Source organism: Pungitius pungitius, chromosome 1 (genome assembly GCF_949316345.1).
Source record: "Pungitius pungitius chromosome 1, fPunPun2.1, whole genome shotgun sequence".
Lineage (NCBI taxonomy): Eukaryota > Metazoa > Chordata > Actinopteri > Perciformes > Gasterosteidae > Pungitius > Pungitius pungitius.
This window is the reverse complement of record NC_084900.1, coordinates 31,164,926-31,186,467: the sequence shown is the minus strand read 5'-3', so window position 1 is coordinate 31,186,467 and position 21,542 is coordinate 31,164,926. Positions and strand designations below refer to the sequence as shown.

General features: G+C 42.4%; 2 protein-coding genes across 3 annotated transcripts; one reads left to right on the top strand and one right to left on the bottom strand.

The window, feature by feature from the left end:
* Nucleotides 1–25: 25 nt before the first annotated feature.
* Nucleotides 26–4,139, bottom strand: nfe2 (nuclear factor, erythroid 2). 2 transcript variants are annotated; one of them, XM_037478615.2, is made up of 4 exons: nucleotides 3,839–4,139; nucleotides 2,079–2,157; nucleotides 1,851–1,988; nucleotides 26–1,389 (listed from the first exon to the last, which is right to left on the bottom strand). In XM_037478615.2, the coding sequence occupies exons 2-4, from the start codon at nucleotides 2,124–2,126 to the stop codon at nucleotides 127–129; spliced, it is 1,449 nt and encodes a 482-aa protein (XP_037334512.2). In that variant the 5' UTR covers nucleotides 2,127–2,157; nucleotides 3,839–4,139; the 3' UTR covers nucleotides 26–126. The 2 variants fall into 2 exon arrangements, with proteins under 2 accessions (XP_037334512.2, XP_062420926.1); XM_062564942.1 differs by having other exon boundaries at nucleotides 1,851–2,157.
* A 4,189-nt stretch (nucleotides 4,140–8,328) lies between these two features.
* Nucleotides 8,329–13,019, top strand: copz1 (COPI coat complex subunit zeta 1). Its single transcript, XM_037480768.2, has 9 exons — nucleotides 8,329–8,478; nucleotides 8,961–9,029; nucleotides 9,654–9,735; nucleotides 9,825–9,916; nucleotides 10,758–10,813; nucleotides 10,918–10,995; nucleotides 11,118–11,169; nucleotides 11,257–11,295; nucleotides 12,399–13,019. The coding sequence occupies exons 1-9, from the start codon at nucleotides 8,461–8,463 to the stop codon at nucleotides 12,444–12,446; spliced, it is 534 nt and encodes a 177-aa protein (XP_037336665.2). The 5' UTR covers nucleotides 8,329–8,460; the 3' UTR covers nucleotides 12,447–13,019.
* The last annotated feature ends 8,523 nt before the right edge of the window (nucleotides 13,020–21,542 follow it).

Sequence of the window (21,542 nt, the reverse complement as noted above, 5' to 3'; positions counted from 1 at the left end):
CCACCGTGGTACTAGTAAAGGATTGTCTCAAGTCATACCACAAGAAATTAAGTTCATATACTTTGGATTGGCACATTTCAGCATGAAGCCTTTCTAAAGGGATTTGTATCATGGGGTAATCGATTATCAACATTGCTCTCTTTTTTGCATAGTTGCGTTAGGCACCAAATAAATTTTACCATCCGACGTCTGCTGAAGGGCATACTCGTCAACGGAGTATGGTTGTCCTTCCTCATCTCTTAAGTGAGAGAATACTTTTGAATATAGATCTGTAAGGTGACATTTAATGAAGGTCAAGCTGCGCTGGAACTCGACCCTCTCCTTGGCCAGGTGCTCTCTTTGGGCCTGCAGCTGGTTCAGTTCTCTTTCAAGATGAATTATGCTCTCAAGCTTCCTTTTCCTGCAGTTCTGAGCAGCCACCTTGTTTTTCCCTCTCCGTCTGATGTCCCTGACCAGGGCCAATTGATGGTCTGTCAGAGTATATTGTGTCAGGAGCTCATTGAAGTCATCCACAGGTAGATTTATAATCTTCTCCATTGGAAAGGGGATCTTCAAAGACATTGCCCGCCGCTCGTCTCTGCTTAGTGGAGCCGGAGTGGAGATACTTCCTTGTGGCTTTGCGTACATGTTGCATTGTGAGCTCCCTCTGCTGGACGCCCCCGACTCAATGGTCAGGTCGCCCAGGGCACAGCCCTGACCCTGCGGTTTCACTGGCCGAGTCAGAACGTTGGGTTGAGGGTGAGATAAAGTTGGTTCTGTAGAATAATAAGAAGGATGTGCACCTGGGTGTAAATATGAGAAGGCTGCACTCTGGTACTCCATGGAGTAATGGATGTTTGCTCTTCTTGCGTGTTCAGCCATGCTGTCGGGTTCTCCGTCGCTATATGTCATGCCCACGTCTACACTCTGGTAACCTGGTGCACCACCAACGGGATTATCCGGGGAGGCCAAAGGGGGACTGGAACCCAGAGAAAGCCCCGAGTCTGACTCTAGATCATCAGCCGGGAGAACGTGTGAACCTTGTCCATGTGCGGTCCAAAGCATGTGCTGCCGTGGATCCTGAGAGAGACCGGTGGTGGCCCTCCTGTGCCCTTGGCTGATGCCGGCCACGTTCACCTGTTCCCTGAGAGCCATGTGCGGGGGCTGCGTGTGACCCGAGACGGGGAGCATTCGCTGAATGTGCTGAGAGCCGCTGTGTCCGTACATCGCCGCGCCGTCGCCCGGGCGATGGTAACATCCGTCGTAAGTGTCGGCAGTGCCGAGCGCGCAGGCGGCGGGCGGGGCCTCGGAGTGGGACTGAGCCATCTCGTACCCTCCCACAGGGACCATGGGCTCCATGCTTTGGTACTGTGCTGCCTCATAGGAGCCTGCGCTGGAGACTTCAAACTCCTGCAACAAAAGCCGAGTTATTAATGAGCGGTTCATCATTGTACATGTTGTGCTAAACGCAACTTCATCTGGCTGACTGTAGAACACAGTTTGCGCCCACTTCAGCGTGCCACCCGTAGCCTATGAAGGGCTCTCATAGAAGTGATCAGGTTTCACCTGGAAACAGATGCCTATTGTGCTGTGCAGGGGGCCGCGAGCAACATGCAGCACTTGCCCCCCTCTCGCAATCTCTTCATCTCGCCATCGTTCAAACGGGCCATTGTTGCTCTCCTCAGCAGAGTATTCGTTTTTCAACAGTTAGCAACACGTGAAAAGAGGAAGTTTTTATTCCAATAGAATGAAACATAATAGATTTAGTAATTATTTTTTAGTACAAAATAAACTGCATGAGATATTGTGATAACATTAGCCTATTTGGGGATAAGACATTTTCTCACTGTGTGTAAGAGCTAAAGAGTTACCTGCAGCTCTGGGATGGCCATCAGCTCCTGCCAAGCCACATCCATCTCTGTGTCCTGAGGAGCTCCATGAGACCTGGCTCCAGGGTAATTATTTGACATGGACACTCCGCCACACTGCCTGCCTGGAATGGCTAATACCTTGTGAAAGTAAAGACAAATCATGACCTCGTACATAAGCGTATATATTTTGGGTTTCCTTTGTTTTTCCCTGTTCCTACAAAGACTTACCTCACAGGTTCTCCTCAGAGGGAGAGCATAGTTGGCTGTGGAACACATTCAGAACAAGCTTTTGTTGCAGAAGATCAACCTGGCAAAGACACACTCCAGAGTTAGTATTACCTTCCCGGCATCTAAACTCTGACACACCAGAAAGGAGGGGGAGAAAACGACACCGCACAGTATCTACGATGCCACAAAGTCACACAACGCGTCCAAACGCACATTTCTAATGCATACGGCGCAGATCAGTAGACCCACCGCTGCTAAATAAATGCCTGGGTGTTCTTTTGGAGAGCACGAGGGGCTCAGTTCGGTTGATTTAACTCCTCCCAACAGCTGTCCCGGGTGCAGCTATGCCGACTCCTGATAACACAATCTGCGGGAAAACAGCGCTCGCTTCGAGACACACTGGGGCCTGATGGCTGCTTGGAGAATTTGGTGTATGGCCTTTCATATCGATAGTACTCTTTCCAATGTTTTGGTTGAGCTCAGTCAGTGGGCTGTTTTTTAAAAGACGTTTTAACATTTCCCGCTTGTATTGTAATGTTTGAGAAATGTTCCAATTGAGTTAAAAACACAATTTAGACAGTTTGCCTAAACACCAAAAGAGAAGTGAACACTTACAATTTACAATGCACACAAACAAGCATCTGCTTGCTTGATGATTAAAACGTAATTAAGTTAATAAACTTAAAAGAAACCACGGATGGGGCAGCAGATTATCGTGTGCTGTGTCCCTTTGCATTGCTTCGCCCTATGTGAAACTGTTCAAATTGAATAAACCATAAGTGACATATATACATTTGGAAGATCGTTTTATTAACTTGAATATGTCTTTCGTAGCAACATGAGAATTCAATAAATGTGTTTGATAAACCGGTGTGTTCCCGTCAATAAATGAGGTGTCCACAAATGGCAGCCTTAAGCTTCTCCACTGAGGATAATGCAGTAACTGCTTTGTTCTTATGACACGGCTACGGGTGGAGGCAAAAGTACCTTTGAAGTCGGAATTATCTGAACTTCAAAAGATTATTAAAAACGAGTAATCAAAGTCAGGCTAATCGGAATGGAGTATCACACAGGTGTCACATTACAGATCAAGCTCAATGAGTGTAACATTGCGAAATGTACAAGTAATTATTTTTACGTTAATTGTTAAATCCACATGAAAATGTGTTTTCATTTTTTGTATAAGATTTTAAATACTCTTCTAATTTCCCCTTGACCTTCAAAATAAACAGTGTGAACAAAATGTGTATTATGTGTATAATTTGTATTCCACCTGCCTTGGAGGCTATTTGCTATCATCTGTTTTGAAAAATACAGTTTTGAAAAATAGGGTTATAACTATCATATCCTGCTATAACCAGGGGGGTGCTTGTGGTAAGTTTTTTACGGCTGTTTCCGTCACTGTAAGAGATCATAATTCACTCAACACTTAAAGGCCACTGTTTTAGACAATGAAAAACAAGTTCAAATTCGCTATACTCACCAAGATAAAACTTCTAATAAGAAGTAATTTGTGGACATGTATTCATCTGTGTTATTAATACAAATTATTACTATTAATTACGACATCAAAGCCTGCAAGCGTTTGCAAAAATTTAATTGCATTGTTCAATAGATCTTTTGGCTATGATGCAATTAAGTGTAATATTGCATTAATGAAGTTGTACATCTACATACTGCTATAAAGATTTAATTAGAATAGCAACACTATAATCTCTCAGCAGATGAATTGAAAGAAAGGATGAGGTGAATTGACATACCTGGCCACCATTCTCTGCTTCTTCGGCAGGTGATTGGGTGTAAAAGAAACGTCAGATGTGAACAACAATCCTGGTGTTAAGAAAATAAAATGAAACAAAAATGATCAAAATGAGAATCCGTTCTTTTTCACAGAAGATGTGTTTCTACCATCAGATGTGAAATACACAAGGCCCTGTGCTCTTGCTCCTCTTCAACTGTCTGTCCCTCTCTCGGTTCAGCTAGTCATACAGCCACTGGCGTAAATGGGATGGCTCTGTGTGGACAAACACAATCTTCCTGTAAAGCACCCACACCACTTTTTTTCTTCACTCTTCTATCCTCAATAGCACACTGGCACTCCAACCTCCAAATTTCCCTTTTGCCCACATGACAAACCACAAACCAACAGTATGCCAAAGAACATGGCAATCATTGTCAGTCCACCCTGAGGTAGGCAGATGTTTTCACAAAACAATAAAAAAAAAAAAAATACTTTACGCAATTTTGATTTAAATTAAATGAAGAAAAAAAAAAGTGATTCAAAAGTAGCCTGCTGGTTGTCTCTTTGCGGGCCAAACCGTACAAGAACGGTGTCCTTTCAAATCCGTCAAAACCAAAGGTATGAGGCGTGTGATGTGGAGCACCTGGAGCTGGCATTGCAGTGTGGGCCCTGTTCAAGCAGGAGTGGGTTGCAGGTAAGATCGCGACTCAGTTTAGCAGAGATGGAATGTACAGCCTCCGACAGGTAAGAAAGACCACATTGTTCCTCTGTCTGGCAGAGCAACCGCCGAGGGAGAGAGAGGAGCAGGGGGAGAATGGAGGGGAGCGTGTCTTACATAGCAAGTGACCATTAAAATCCCTCACGAAAAAATCCCCTCATTGCCCTGATCTGAAGCACTGTGAGCGGTGAACTCACAAAGGCCATGTGTTGTGTGGAACTTCATTGTGAAACTGTTAGTAGACAGGATACATAGCCATTGCTTAATAGAGCAATTCATTGTTGTGCACAGTGATAGATTGCTGCCTTCCAACGAGCATTTTGGAACGTGAAATATATCGAGAGATTCAATTCTTTGTAAAATCCCTCCTGCTGTGCAAAATGAATAGATTTCATTTTTTTAAAAGTATTTGTTGATTAAATCTCCTTTATATTGGCTTCTGTGACTACAGCAAATGCAAAAGCCTCTCAAAGAAATGTTACCTTTTTGTAAAACAAGCCGATGCAAATGCATGTTTGTAGAATTACTCGCAAACAAGGGAGCCACAGACTGCTATTTGCTGTCTAAAACTAAAAACTGTGGTGCGGAACAGATGAAAGCAGTTTATGTAAATAAGCATCGCACTTCTTTTATTTCTTTTACTCAGGCAAACGGATGGGTTTTTAAAAAAAAAAAAAAGGAATTCAACAGGTTTCACTGTATTTACTTTAATGTTGAATGTGTAACTTGATTGTGTTAGACAAGAATACAGGGTACATACATGTACAGAGGGATTAACAACTATTTAAAGTGGGTTCATGAAAAACATTTCCAATTTATGGGATTCGCAATACGCATTCTTAAGGTTAAAAATATAAAGAAGATTTTATGGTCCTTTTAAACACTATGATAATTCAACTCAACTTTTGGAGTTGACAGAAACAGAATGTGTTTGTGTACAAATACCATAAAGTCCCTTAATGAGAATATTTACTCATTAACTTGAATACAAAGCAAACCGTTTTTGTGAAATAAATGTACATTTCAGAGCTTCCAATAAGAAAAATTGAGTTTCACTACATGGCACTGTATATTCCATGAGAATATGGAGCATCACATCCCACAAAGACAGAAATCTCAATGTTTTCTTTGTCGTTGGTCTAACATGGAAAGAGTAGGTGGCTGACAGTCAAGAAAGGTGAATGTCTACCAGGAATAAAAAAAAGGGACTTCCCAACCCAAGTTCCTAGCACCCAGCCCCTGCCTCAACCACTGCCCCAGCATGCCGGAGAGCACCCTGTTATTACTGCGACCACAATGGTTGAGAATCTGGACACAGTTCCCGTGTCTACGCCTACTTTCCCTATTTGTGTTTGTTTGCTTCCATTAGTCGTTAACATCTCTGCTCTCCAGCTTGCCTGGACCTCTCAGGGCCGGCAGCCTTTTTTTTCTGTTAATGCTACGGACAACTCTACTTCAAAAATACATGTTACATCTTGGCTGGGATCTGCCCACAGTTGACTCCCTTGGGCCTAAATGATGGATTTGAAAACAGGCTGTGATCCATTTAATGAGAGAATGAGGGTTAAATATTTTGGTTGTTGGTGTCCTGATGTTTCTGAAGCATTTCATCTGTTTATTAAAGATGAAGAAATGTGGCATCATGGTTTTGTCTTAACGTTCATAAAGCTGTTGGAGACATTAACTGAAAAACCGCCTCACTGCTAAACAAAATGAATGTGTGCTTTGGGTTGTGGTGTCATAAAGGGAATTTTTTTGGAGTCAGCTTCTGGGAAAGGATAAAAAAGAGAGGGCAGATAGAGTATTTACTTACAGATAAACTATCTGAAATGTGACGAATAGTGACATTTTACCCTTGTATAATGTTATTTGAAGGCTTTAATAACCACACAAACTTAATAAGATCCAATAAGTGGTAACATTTGCAAATGATTAGCATGGTAGTCAACTGAAATGTTTTTTTGAATTGTGGCCAATATGAAGCTCCTTATACCCAATTTTACATACTTTACTTATTCTACTGTGTGCTTATGTTGTTCATTTTAATTTGAGCAGGATGCTAAATGTTTTACTGGACATATTCATTTATCCATATTCATATTCTTCAGTGCAACTGATGTGGATGGGATTTAGAGATAACCTTTCCATTCTTGTTCCCTCGGAGGTCGGTCGTGATAGTTATCTCTACCTGAAACCAAAAGAGGAACCTGAAGTTGCTGCATCATTTTCTTCCGAATGTCTCAATGAGACATGCGCTTATCTCAAGATGTTTAGATTAAGATGTTTTGTAACAACATGCTGTACTTCTAAATTATTTTGTGATTATTTTGACCCTTCCTTTCTATTTCCAGATTTTAAATACTAGTGTTGGAAAGCCATGATAAGAACATTTCATTGTTTGCATGCATCTATGAATGTTGGTCATTGCATGTGTGCGATGGGGCCGTGTATTCAATGGCTAATGCAGACACAGAAAGGGAAGGTAAGGAAAGGAGGATGTTGGTTGGCGGAAGCTCTGCTAAATGCTGATAAAAGTAGCACTTGGTTCTTCGGAAGGGAACTGCTAACTGCTGTGGTTGCTGGCATTAAGCTGAGATGAGGGAGCAGCACATTACTTCATTCTCTATCTATTGCTGTTGTTCATTTACACTTTTGAATCCCTGTGAGTATTAGACAGAACCAGTAAGAAATGAACAAATGGTTCTCCCATCATGCTTGGAAGATGTGTTCCTAATTCAGCCATGACATGCAGACGTCTTATTAACAGTTTAATTCCATTACTAAGCAAGCACTATGTTCATTTATCATAAATGTTGATTCATCGTTCAACTTTCATTCATCCTCATCTCCAACCCTGCCAGCATGATCATAACAGTCAGAATTCTAACACATATTTGTATGAATATGAATCACTCTTAATTAATGTCATGTGAGAAAATTTTAAGGTGAAAAATGTGAGCAAGTTCAAGGCAGCATGCTGTTTCCTTTCCTGTCGGGTACATTTTGAAATCTTAGTGGCTGGATTGTGTAAACATAGGGCAGTATTGCAACACGTTATGGCTGTCCGCAATGTTGGTGTTAAGAATGAATGGCAAACATAGTTTGTAGCATTTCCCCATACACTCATTTGCAGTTAAAAAATAGCCATGCACCACTTGCTTTCAACACTGTAGGCCAACATATTCCTGTGTCATTTCAAACTCAAGCCCAAAAATATCTTACAGTAAGGCCAAACAGCTGATGTAATTCAATTGTGTGATACAGGGAAATCCCCATCTGTCTGTTTTTCCAAATGCTTCCCAGAAGTGGCAGCTATGATGATTTGGGTTGGTTAGATGTAGGAGGATCCTGAAGAAAAAAATACGTTGATGAGAACAAAAAAGCAAACAAGCCTTGAAAATTTGAGTTTTTGGAATGATTGAGTCAATAATGATAATTGATTTGGACTTTGGTATAGATTGGAACACTGACAACTTGGCCTGACGTAGTAAATATTTAGAAAGTGACTTACACTGGCAACCTTGGTCAGGATCTAGATGGTGGAAATACACAAGAATTAACTTCTGTTTGACTTTCATAATAATAGGAAAAGGGTTGGGTGCACAGTTGGAATCTTAATTTCGAGTACGCTAGCAAAAGACAGAATAACACAAATATATAGTTTGTTGAGGACAAACCCACGATACTTGACATTCCTGGAGTGACGTGAGATTATCAAGTTACAACTTTTCCTTAATGTGTTGCCGATACTGGTGAGTTTAAATGGAATACATTCAATGCGTGTTGTTTCCGGGTTGTGCTCTCGGGCAGCTCTTTGCTCTACTAAGCAAAACGCAGGCTTTGTATCAGCCAATGGGAAAGAGCTTTATTCACCAAAGCTGTGACGTGGCCGCTAGCTAGCTAGTTCGCTAACGAGAAAGAAGATGCATTCTCCAATGCTGGTAATGTTATTGCATGAATTAACTTGACACAGTACATGTGTCATTCAAGTTTTTAATTATAATTTCTTTGTATTACTACACGTGGTTGTTTCTCGTCATTTAATGGAATATGATAATCTAGTTATCGAGTTAATTCGACAGGGAGCTAACTAAAGTAAACGGCTCCGCTGTGTTGGCTAACCAGCTAGCTTGGCCTCAGAACGGTTAGCTTCGTGGGTAACTCAATGTGTTTGTTGATGATGTGGAAGTGTCATGTCTTCCTTATAACATCGCGATTGAGCAGTCGTTATTGCTGTAATATATATTGAGGTTTCGGATTGGGTTTTCATTCAATCCATGTTGGTGCACCCGGCGCGGTCCTGACGAAGTTTGACGTCATGCTAACTTTTCATCTAACATTATATTTTTGACATTTATATGTTTGATCACTAATACTGATACTGGAAAAATGAGTTGGTGCTTATATTCTCCTATCTTAACAGGGACCATCCTTGTACACTGTCAAAGCAGTTCTGATTCTGGACAACGATGGAGACAGGCTATATGCCAAGGTATGGTATAACATTATATCATAGTACAACCACGTTACCATCATTAACTTAGTTAAAGTTTTCTTCAGCATTTGGTCCTTACGCCAAATGCTTTAAATGATCCGCCTCGGGAGAATTTGTTTTTCTTATCAACAATCTCACCAACACGTTAGCATCCCGCAGACATTTCCCGAACCCTAATTTCCACTAAACCTCACAGGGTATATATGTATCTAATTACAACTATACTATACATATGTTTTATTTACTAACAATTTTGTTCCACACTCTGTTCGTATTTGTACATTATATATGTGTTGCAGTGCTATGTGGCTTATATACCAGTGTACTCGGTTGGGGTTAAATACACATACACACAACAGTTGTTTATAATTTAGAATAGAATTGGGGGTTATCGGCACATGACGTGTTAAATGCGTGTTTGTTTTAGCTTTACTTGCTCTGTGTCTTGGGCCGAGTGTCAAACACACCAATGGGGGAAGTTGGAAAGTATTTAACAATTGAGTCATGCGCTTTTGGTATTTCTATTAGAAATTGAAGCCTATTTATTTAATTCAAGTTTGCCTTGGGTCATAAGTTAAGATGGCAACATGTAATAACTTCTTCCCTTTGACTTTTCTACAGTATTATGGTGATGGATACCCATCAGTGAAAGAGCAGAAGGCGTTGGAGAAGAACATATTCAACAAAACCCACAGGACGGACAGTAAGACCTATTGACTATATTAAAGATAATCATTTTCTGGCCTCAGTACATCTAATAACATCCATTGGTTTGATTTTATGTGTCCTTAGGTGAGATAGCATTACTCGAAGGCCTCACGGTTGTCTACAAGAGCAACATTGACCTTTTCTTTTATGTGATTGGAAGTTCTCATGAAAATGAGGTAAGCCTCATTTTAGGATTTTATAATGATCCATTATCAAGCAATACCTGTAAACCGATTGTTGTAAAATTCCATCACTTCTCTTGCAAATAGTTTTAAGGATTTGGAATGTATGAGCTCAAACTGTCATTTGTGACTGTTGAATTTAATAATATTCCTAAACATTTAAAAATATTTACAGGCTTGTGCAGTCTCTTGTAAGGTGTATTCATTTTACACAGACCATTCTGTATTTTACATTTTTTAGTCATTATATTAATTCTCACTTACCAACTGTGGTTTTTTATCAAAATTAAATGTTATCAACTGTGGATGCATCTGCACTTATTTAGGATTGAACTGATGTTACATGGTACTTCTACGTAATATGTGGTTGATTTATTATGTTGTTTTCTCTAATTCAGCGTGACATTGATGGGGGAGTTATTAGATAATAAATAAATAAAAATAATTGACCAATCTAACAGATTATTTTTGTGAAAATGTTCTCAAATAACTACCTGATTAAGTTGATCAGCAATGCTTTGACCTAACTGGGCAATGTATTTACTTTTTTGGTGTTTAACAGTGTTTCCTCAAGGCGCAGAGCTTTTTGGATTATTTGGGAAACCAATATTGTGGGATACACAGATGTATTTATATTTCTATGTTTTACAAGTAAGAAAATGAACTTAATCCATTATGAAATAGGGTGTTATTTAATCTCCTGATGTGTCTTTTACTCTTAATAATTAAGAGATACACATATTATTTCCTGAATTATTTTCTCCCAGATGAAAGAAAAATGATGTGGGCCCATTAGACCTGAACAGAATCTAATATTTTCTTTTATTCTCAACAGCTTATGCTCATGGCAGTTCTAAACTGCCTTTTTGATTCGCTCAGTCAGATGTTGAGGTAAGTTTTAACAGCTGTTTTTCTGCAACACTTCAACAAATCAATTTTTGTGTAAAAAGAAATTGTAAAAAGCTATGGTGTATTTTTTTTCTTCTGTTCTGTAGGAAGAATGTAGAGAGAAGGGCTTTGTTGGAGAATATGGAGGGACTCTTCCTGGCTGTGGATGAAATTGTAGATGGAGGGTATGCACAAATTGTTAAAGTTTAATTTAATTCATGTTTAATGTTAAAAAGAGCAGATCAAAGTATAGCATTTTTCTGAGGGATTAATAATTGTTGGTCCGTCCCTTTGCTGCCTGCTGCAGGGTGATTCTGGAGAGTGACCCTCAGCAAGTTGTGCACCGTGTGGCTCTGAGAGTAAGCTCTCTTTCTTTTCACATACATTCAGCACAGTTTGATGTTGGTTATGTCGCATATATTAACGTAACTTAACTGTTCCTGTAGGGGGATGATGTGCCTTTGACAGAGCAGACAGTCACCCAGGTGAGGAAATCCATCCTTGCATCTCTCTCTGCTATAAAGTTTAAAAGCTCCATTAGATTATTGACTGTTAAAGCTCATCAATTCAGAACCTATGCCTACAAGGGCGTTGTTATAGCGTCATTCTCCTCTACTCCTACTTTGTCACGCAAGTGTAAGTTGTCTTCGATTCAGGGGTGGGATTTTTGTGGCGAGGGTGGGGTTAAAGTTTTTACCCAGGCACAAAATCCTGTAGGCCTTTAGTCAGATACCTACCTAAAGTAGAACTAAACACAACCATAGTTTCCCCCAATTCTGACACCTGTCCTTTCCAACATGGATGGCTGAACTTGACTTAATTCAATTAAATATTAATTTTTAAATAGAAAGCTGTTCACGAGGCAGGTGTTGGCCTGACTCTATTCTACAAGACACTTCATTCTTTCCTACTTTTAAAATAAAATAAAAACATGTTGCTTTTTGGAGTGGTAAATATATGCAGTTGATAAGATTTATAAAGTTGTCATCCATTGGTACTATTGCCTATGGTAAATTAATAAAATGTAAATAACAGCATTTTAACAATGTTTACAGTGTTTCAAAAGGGATATTGATTATCCAACAATAATAACCAATACATATTTCTGGAGAGCTCCAATATAACCTTCTGATAAAGTGCAGTAGACATTAAAGAACGTCCTCCAATACATTCTATGAATAACCGTGGACATGATTAAAAGTTTTCCTTTGGAAACGTGTCGGAAGCCATCGGTGGATCTTTTACGTCTTACATGAGTCTTGTCAGAGCTGCTCTTGATTAATTTAGTCATTTAAAAGGCCTGAGACAAGCCACCACCATCCTTCATCTAGCTGTGATTAATGGCTGTCCTCATTCTTAATGGTTATGATCATCCTTTCATTCAATGAGTTAAGATGATTAATTAGATGTGGCAGTGCGTTGTAATCTGGGCTTCTCTATTCTTTATTGTTAGCGCTATTAGCAGCTAGCAGCCGTCTTAGCCTTTGCCACGCTGAGAGACGGCACTATAAATGCTTTGAATTGGGCCATTTTTAAAGTTTGGTCATTTGAGTGATCTGCTCGGTCAAACCCTAGTTTTCATCCACAGGTTCTTCAGTCTGCCAAAGAACAGATCAAGTGGTCGCTCCTACGATAAAGTCACGGCCGCACCAGTCTACCAGTGAGCCGCAGTCTCCTTTTCCTCTGATTTCCACTCCTTCAATTAAAGCCGTGAGGAGTACCGCTGGCGGATCCAGTCACTCCCTGGATTATTGCTTGACAATGTTTTTTTTAAATTTCCACGATTTGTTGTTGGGTTTTTTTGCGTGTGTGACATAAACATCAACATGAGGATAAGATATGGCGTACCTTCCAGCACTGCCTTATTGGTTAGTTTTTTTTCAGTAAGCCCTGTAGGTGTTAATTAAACCAGTGGATTGGTCTCATGTCTAAACGTCATCATACCCTGTTGCAACATTCCACGTATATCCTTGAGCAAAGTTTATCCCATTTGACAGCATCGTCATCTTACTGTACAAAGTATTGAAGCACTGTCTGCCATTCAATGTGATTTAAAGGAGTACAAATTGTACTGTAGACATAACAATGATTACAAAGGTGTGTTGTGAATATATTTCGGATCTTTTACATTCATACTTTGATGAATGATAAAAGATACTTCTAATAAATATTTGTTGACACCAAAATGTGAGCAGCTGTGATATGTAAAACTCTACCTTCTATGTGATGAACATTGAATTCTTCTGCATTGATTTTAGAAATGTGTTGATGTGAACCCTAGACCTTTTAATTATTGGTATCTTATGGCATGTTTCTATCTGTACATGTGGCAGGTTTTTCAGCGCTGCCATGCTGTTCTTTGTTCTTCAGGATGTCCGCTATAGCCAGAGACACTTGAGCAAGTGCTCCATCTCCTGGCGTCTGCAGCAAACTGCCAAGCCGAGGTACATAAATACTGTCGACAAGAAGGAAAAGAGGGGGAGGAGACTCGTTCACGCTGCTGTGATGGGAAACTTGCACTCTACTGTGTTTCTACGGCGTGCGGATGAGTTTCATGGAGTCCTAATTGATGGAGCTTTGCGCTGTAGAGAGCCACGAGGGTTGTAGGCTTCGTTGTGTGCACCCCCGCCATCAAGCACTAACCTCTTGCACTCATCATGAGGCAAATGAAGGGTACAGTACTGAGAGAAATGGATGCGAGAGAGGGCACTACATCATAACAGGACTAGAAAGGATCCATCTGCATTGTTGCAGCCCTGTAGCTACAAAGGCTCTCCTGATGAGCTCTTGGAGGGGTTTGTGTTGGGTGTACAGCCAACCGGCCCAACCACGGTTCATTTCAACCACATTAGGTATTAAATGTCTCCTCCCTGCCTTGTCTTGGCGATGATGATTATGATGATATGACATGTCTGTTGGCCTAACTAAAAGATCCGTAAGCTACTGACAAAATGGCATGAATAATCTTTTTTCCCTTTTCTTTCTCTTCATATCTGAATGAGTCACTTGGCTTCGGCATCAAAGTGAGATGTGAACGTGCTTGATTTAGTTTGTTTTGGTAACTTGTGGAAAAGATCAGAGTGGGATTTTCCGAAAATGGAGTATTTCACCATTGTGTTTGGCAGACAGGCGATTTCACACTTCCACTGTCAAATAATCAGTTAAAGCCTCCAGTGAAAGTTGACTGGAGCTCCTTATCTCAATCATAAAAATGGATGTATAGAAAGGATTTCATAGGAAAACGGTCCAGGCATTCAGAGGCGTGCAATTTAATCTGCTACTTCTGTAGGGTGTGTGAAGTTAATTACATTCTGGTTATTCGTAGCCAGTTGAATTTATTCATTTCAGTTATTCAGCTCACACTGTACATTCAAAACCTGATGAACAGCACTTTACATGTTGTGTATCAATGCCAGTTAACTTGGATGCGTGCATGTGGGTTCATGTCTTCATGTAACAGAGAGGAAGTAGTCAATGAAACTGTTATTAACTCTGACCTGTGGACCTATTGTCTTGGCTTTGCTACACTTTGATTCAGCCCCTGAATCTGTGGCTCTTTATTGCTGCAGAGAGCATGAATGGAGGCCATGTTGATGCTACTTTCAAAGTGTTTTACTGGAGAGAGAGCAGAAAGAAAGGGAAAGGTAATCATTCTAAATGGACTCCATTATTGCGCCGGTTTACTGTTATCGCACTAGTTTGGCAGTGTAATGAGGAGCTTATGTCTCTATGTGTGGTTACAGTGAGGCAGAGGGAAACATGAAGGTTAAGAGGACGAGTTTAGCAGAAGTAGACGGCAATAAACGTGATTAGGTGACATCCAGGCAAGGGCCCTGTGGGAGAGGGAGGCGGTTAAACGGGATCCCATCCAGGGTGCCTCTCCACAGCCTCGCTTTCCATCTCGATCGTCCTGCACCACCATCAGGGGCGCAGTGACTTCCTTTCATCCGCTAATTACAGTTGCACCATCATAATAAAACAGCGAGGTAATTTATAATAATTATACAGGCGTGAGTATAACAGCTTGGGACGGCGCGGTTCGACATGCCGTACATAACATGCAGTAAAATTGTCACAGGCGTGTGGGCTCGAGCCTCGTAATTGATCGATGCATACAGTGAAAGAGTCCCGCTCTTTCTCTGCTGTGTATGTGTGTGAATTAGAGTCAATAAATTATCATCATCGGTAAGCTTACAGAGTCTTTATGTCAAAGTCAATGGGCCCGAGCACCCATCCAATGGCTTCCCCTGATCAGGAGAAACATTACCGGGGGGAACCAATGACAGCATGTTGGATGCAGCACAGTAAACATTTTAAAGGAAGCGTCATTATATTGTCCGAGCAGGACAAAGGCCAAGACCAACATGATGTTTAATGACCTAGTGTATTAAAATTAACAAGGCCATTTCACTTGTACTGCTTTCTCATTCCACGTCCAGTAGATAATGCTTAGATTTGACATGATGATGATGTTAACATCATCTTTGGGAAACAATGTTAAACGTTGTTTATCGTTGAGCCGCATTTTCAACGTTTTTCAAAATGAAGTCGACGCCCGCCGTACCGACGGAATCATTACACAGCTCGGGAATGTTCGTAAGGATAAATCGCGGCTCAGATCTAGGGGTACGGGCCCGGCCCGTTGCCTTGGCAGCATCGCAGCGGCGTGACGTGGTTTACGGCTCCGGTTGCCCTCTCAGGCTGCGTTTATGGATCGCCATAGAACAGAGAATCATGACCACTACAGGAAGAGCCAGCCAAAAACAACACCTCCACCATTGCACCGTCGCCTGCCTTTGCAATAACTCAGCACGATGTTTATGTTTCTGAAGAAAAAGCATTCATAGTAACGACATAAGATGACTGTAAATTCTGATGCTAATGTTTAGGTTTTTTGTGGTGCGTCTAAGATAAAAATGTCACCACAAATGTGGCTGCTTTATTGGATGTCGTTACAAGTTGGTGAAAAAAAGATTGTGGCTTTTGTTAAGGGAATGCTTTTTTTTCTCCCAGTTTGGACTAACATTGCCATTCCGCAACCAGTTATTTTACGATACCCGTACGATTCATCACATGAAAATGTTCAACTTTGATAATGAAAGCGCACCACCAAGGGCCTCGTTAGTCGAGGAGATATTCTACCTGATGTGTTTTCCCTCTGCTGTTCCCCCCCCCCCCCCGCTACAGTTCTATGGTGCCAGTGTGGTGCATCACTCTTTACCCTGCGTGTGCTTTCGCATGAGTGATTGTGGATGTAGGAAATATTCTGTGGTCAAAGGCGGTAGGGGTTTAGGTGCTGCGTGAACATGTTCTGTTTCTTTTAGCGCTCGGATAAGGGCGGTTTGCTTTGTGCCGTAGGGGCAGCTCCGTCATCCTCTGAAGCCGCACAACTGGGGCACATCTGGTTTCCGGATGTGCTTGACTTGTCTCTTCTCTGCTATCCGGAGGGCAGCGTGTAGATGCTGCTGGTGCTGTGTCAAAGCAAGTCCACGGTCACTTCACTGCTTATGTTATCCAACGGTCAGCACCGGGTTTCGGTCTCAAAGTGATGCAAAGGAAAGCTGAGTGTTTCTGCCTCTGAAACCATTAGGGAAACATGTCTGTTTTTTTCCTCTTTATGGCCACATTTGGTCTTGTTTTGCTGGGGAAAAAGTCCTCTGTAAACGCTTTACTGTTCACTACAGCGTGTGTGTGTGTGTTTGTGTGTGTGTGTGTGTGTCCTTTTGAAAATGAACCGAAGAATGTAGATAGAAGCATTTTCCAAACCCTCCATTTGTTCTCTCCTTTCTCTGCCATCCACCCTTTCTCACTTTCTCCCCTCCCTCCCTCCCCCCCTCCCCGTGGATTCCCCAACCACACCACAACACACCGTTAACAGACGCGGCCTTTGACAGATTTACTGCCATCGTCTTTCCATTGGCCGCCAGCTCGACAGCGGAGATTTAATGCCCCCTTCTCATTGGCCCGGACCGGACAGGTTAATTTATGGGTGCTCTGTGATTTGATGCCTTCTGCCTTTGAAGTGAGTTACAGCTCTGTCGCTTATAGGACACAGAAACGGTGTCGGGTTGCAAATCGTAAAATCGTATCCCTGTAGGGAGGCGCGCTGTAGTATAGTGGTCCTGATGTCATCAGGGGAGGAGAAACCTTCTCGGGGTGTAGAGAGAAACGTGTGGTGGTATAAAAATGCTCGATGTCTGTGGCACACATGCTTTTAAACGCACACAAACTATTCTGATAATGCCAAAAGAGATAAATTCACTTGTGTCGCAAAGAGAGAGAGAGAGAGAAATGGAAAATGCCTGTGACTGTGCAACTCCCATCGCTTCCCTTTCTGCTGGAATGCGCATTCGTCTTACTCTCTTCTCTCATTCCGCGGGTTTTTGCTTGACGTCGCGAAGGGTCAGAAGATCCCAGGTGACGGGAGTAAATCACACGTACCACATCACGTCTGATCAGCAGCAGCAGCAGCACACTTTGGCGTCTCGACTACTGTATCTGATCGCCGCCGCGGGCTTCCGGCGTTTGGTGCGGCGGCGGCGGCGTCGTCCGTCTGCAGCCTATCTCTCCATCGGGGCCTGACAGTTCATGCTGACAAGATCAAGAAGAGCGGGGCCCCGTTATCAGCCTCAACCCCATGTGGAAATCTCCAAAGGTGAAAAGCATTCGGCCTGTCTTATTCACCCCCCCCCCTAGTGAATTCATGTCCCCTTTCCCTCGGATTTTAAATCCCCCTCTTTACTCTTTTCACTTCACACTTGAGGACGTCTGCTCGGGCGGAAAAACGGTCCGAAAATGCAGCGGGCGAGAGGAAATCCCTGGACTTTCCTTGTCAAGAGAGATTGCATAATTTAGCCAGAGACCTTTGGCTGAACCTGATAACCTGGGGTTACACACATGCCAGCTGACAATGTGCCATGTAAGATATAGAAACGAGTTTTTTTTTTCATCTTCAACAGACGTGATCCCTCTGGGCCCAGGGGAATGACGGATAGTTTTGGCGGTGTGTTTGAAGAGGTTGAGGGGAACGTACCGGTGTGGAGTTAACCGTTTCGCTGAGCTCTGTTCCGTAGACTCGCTGCGCCGCGCTTTCTATTACAACTTTTACGGGAACTCTTTTTTTTTTTTGCGGTGGCAAAACGACATTATTAGTAAGGGTCCTAGTAAATCTACGGCTTTGAGGGAATGAACAACTTCCGCGGCTTCCCAGATAAAGATGTCGTTCCCCAGCAGAGTGAGCGTTGAGCATTGAGCACCTTTAAAGGTCAGATATATCTTGGTGTGGCTAGCTGGTTGCTCCCCGGCTCGGTGTCCCAACGAGCTGTGGATCAATAGGAAGGCGGAAGGCCGTTGCACGTCAACGGATCTGTCGAGGCTTACGACACCTCGGGTTGAAAAGATACTTTTGCACAGTGTGCAATGTGCCAGGACGTCCATGCTGTTGAGGGAATGTGGGTTACGGTGTACGAGGCCAGATAAATGTCCCCAACGAGGTGCCGCACCACTGAACGATATATTTTAAAAATAAATCTGCCGACCATGAGTAGAGGTTCACTTGGTAGAGCAGGAGGCCCTCACACGGTATCCGGGGCTCCTGTCTTTGTCAGTGCTGCGTATTAATGAGCGTTTTTTAATCGAGGTTTTAGACATTGTATAAACTGAGGACTAGTGCCGTATTGCACATTAGACGTCAATGAGAAAGTGTGTCCAAACCTTTGACTGGTACTGTAAATGGTATTCATTTATTATTTCGAAAACGTCATGGTCTTTTTTTTGTTTCTCTAACTTCTCAAATCTCTCCGGCTTCGTGCCATAAAGGCACGACTGAGCCAAATTGCAAACTTTCAGGGTGCAAATTCTGACTTTTATGGAGATTAGTTCTACATTAGAATGTATGAATATTCCTGATTGAATGTAAATTAAAACACGCAAGTAGGCCAAACGGGACTTTTTCCTCGTTGGCAGTCACTTGGATGATGGTCTGCATGTCGTACTGGGAAGGATGTGCGGAGGCTAATTAATCTGGCTGAGTTACACTAATGAGAAAGGTAGTGGCAGACATGTGAATACGGGACAGTTTGAAGCATGGTGCTGACGATACAGTCATTTAACAAAAATACTGGAAAACTATGAGTACACCAACTTTGTACCTTTTGGAGGCCATTTATTCCATTTCAGATTTCATTTAGGGTGAAATGGTTGCTGTTAGCTACCCCCCCCCCTCAGTTGAGTTGACCCGGCTAATCTTCTCTAAAGTTCTCTTGGTTAAAAGGCAAACTAAGATTCAGCGACATCATTTATTTCTGAATAATCGCCCCCAGTAAGAGAAAATTACAATATTTGGAAATCATTAATAAGTAATGCCTTCGCACTTTAACTGCCTCATTGTGTGACGAGAACTTTAGATTTATGGCCAATTCTCTAATATAATATCAAATAGTTATGGAGCAGGTGCGATAAGTCAAATTGATGTTTTAAATTAATGCTGACACAGTTGGGTTAACATTTAAACGTAGATGTGTGTGTGTTCCACAACGGGTTTTTTTTTTTTTTAAACAATTTTTTAACTTCAGTTGGATTCTAATTAATTGTCTCAATTGCCGCTTGCAGTAAACCTGACCTGAACGTTTGGGGTCGTGTCCACTGAGGTGTCCAGGGAAACGGGAGGAACCCGCACGGATGGATTTCAATTTGAATGACGAGGAGCACCACCACGCTGACGGCCATGGAACACCTCGGACAGCTCGAATATAAACGCTAATTAACACAGAGCGGTGGGCTGTCACGGGGGGGTGATGGATGTGGAGGCGGAGGCGGGGGGTGGGGGGTGGGGGGGGGGGTGAAGATCACTGCTTTCAGCCAAACCGACGGCTCTTTTATTAATCAAAGCGTGAGATGAAAAGGCTCTCTCCCACACCTCGGGGACAGCGAGATAGCGGGAGGCCATTGTTGGGGAGGGTTTCAATCAATTTGCCGGGAGCTCGAGCTTTATTTGATCAGGGGGCGTCCAAACATTTGTAGGAGACGGCAGCGTTTCTGCTCCCGAGCGCTTGTTTTCGCAGACCTGCGAACGACCCGCGCGCGTTAACCTGCACACAGTCGACTCAGATTTACTGGCTTCTGGGCGGGTTTCTGTTCGGAGGGGCCTATTTTTCTCCCTTTTCATCCCTTCCAACAGGAGAGGTGAGCTCGCGGAGAGTCGGCGACCCCCCCCCCCCCTCCTACACAGAGCTCTTCTCCCTGATGGAGTGAGGCGAGCTGAGCACAGGGCAGCACTCCCACGCGTTAACTCCGGGGCGATCTCCACGATCGGGGGGGGGGGGCGGGGCCCGTCCGTCTCACCGAGATGATTTTTTGAACCGAGATGATTTCTGCACTTTGTGTATGAAGATGGAGTGTTATCTCCCCCCTCTCTGGTCGCCTCCCCTTCTACCTCACCTAAAGAGGTCCATTGTTAAGTGCCAGGGGCCTGTGGGTGCTGTAAATCAAGGCGGCAGTGGGAGGGGATGTCTCCCATGGGGCAGGGCGCACACTCCCAGCAGCCTGGATGCTGATCTCATCCTACCTATCTTAATGCTCTAATCGCTGGTCAAAAGCAAGGAGGAAAGTGCTAATGGGTGCGATCCGCCCAGCGTACGACGCATGTTGGTAATGCCAACGCAGGAAGAACCACGACGCAATGTACAGTCTTCCCTTTTTATTAAAGATTGTGATGCAGGGGGGGGGGACATCCTGAGAAAAACCAAAGGATGAGAGTTGGCTTGCGAGACCTTTTTTTAACACCGTGCCAGCTGGGACAGGAGCTTCTAGGGAGTAGGGTGACCATGGTGGGAGCAGTGAGGGGAAAACGGGCCTGAGGTCCCCAATATTAACCATATTTGCTCTTGATATCGCTTCTAATTGGGACAAAGTAAACATCTGTTGAGTATTTTAACAAACGTTAGTAGGTTTTGGCGTTGGTAGATTTTGTTGAATTAAAACAAAATGAGCGCTGCAAGGGTTAAACTTGACATTAAATGTCAAGTTCCAAAGACTGTCACATGTTGCCAAACACGAAAGAGGTGTAATGATCACCTCCATTTTAACAAAGACCCACGTGGCTTTGCACTCGGTTCTTTGTTGCTGTCTCAAAGAGGGACGCCAATAGACAGTTTTTTGGGGTACACCCCCCTCTTGTGGTTTGACAAACACAACCAATATGATAAAACTGTTTCGCAATATTTAGTTGCGCTTCTTGATTAATTGAAAAAGGGCAATTCATCATCGACAGTTTAAATGAGAAATGTATTGTTTTGATCACAAAAAACAAGTGTTATCATTTAAAATGTGAAGATTTAATTCACAGATACAAAAAGGTTTTGTGAATTATCGAGAAAAAAACATCCCTATTTTTAATGGAAGGATATTAGAGCATGTTATGTAAATTCCTTGTTATTTTGGGGGATATACCTAGAGTCTAGTGTGATACGTGTTGGGAAAACATTTTTTGTTGTTGTGTCGTTTAATCCCATGCTACAGAATATTCCCTCCTGTAGTCATTGCTGCCATCTTGTGACCAGAGTGGCGCATTACATATTTCTGAAAAGCTTATCAATCTTTGTAGTTCAAAAGATTCTCTTGGAATTATGCCAATTAAAAAGTGATTTCAGTTCTCGTTTAGTGTTGTGCTAAGAGGACGGCAGCTGAAATGCTTACAATGATCCGAAGAAACATTTGTTCAAAAAGTGTAACA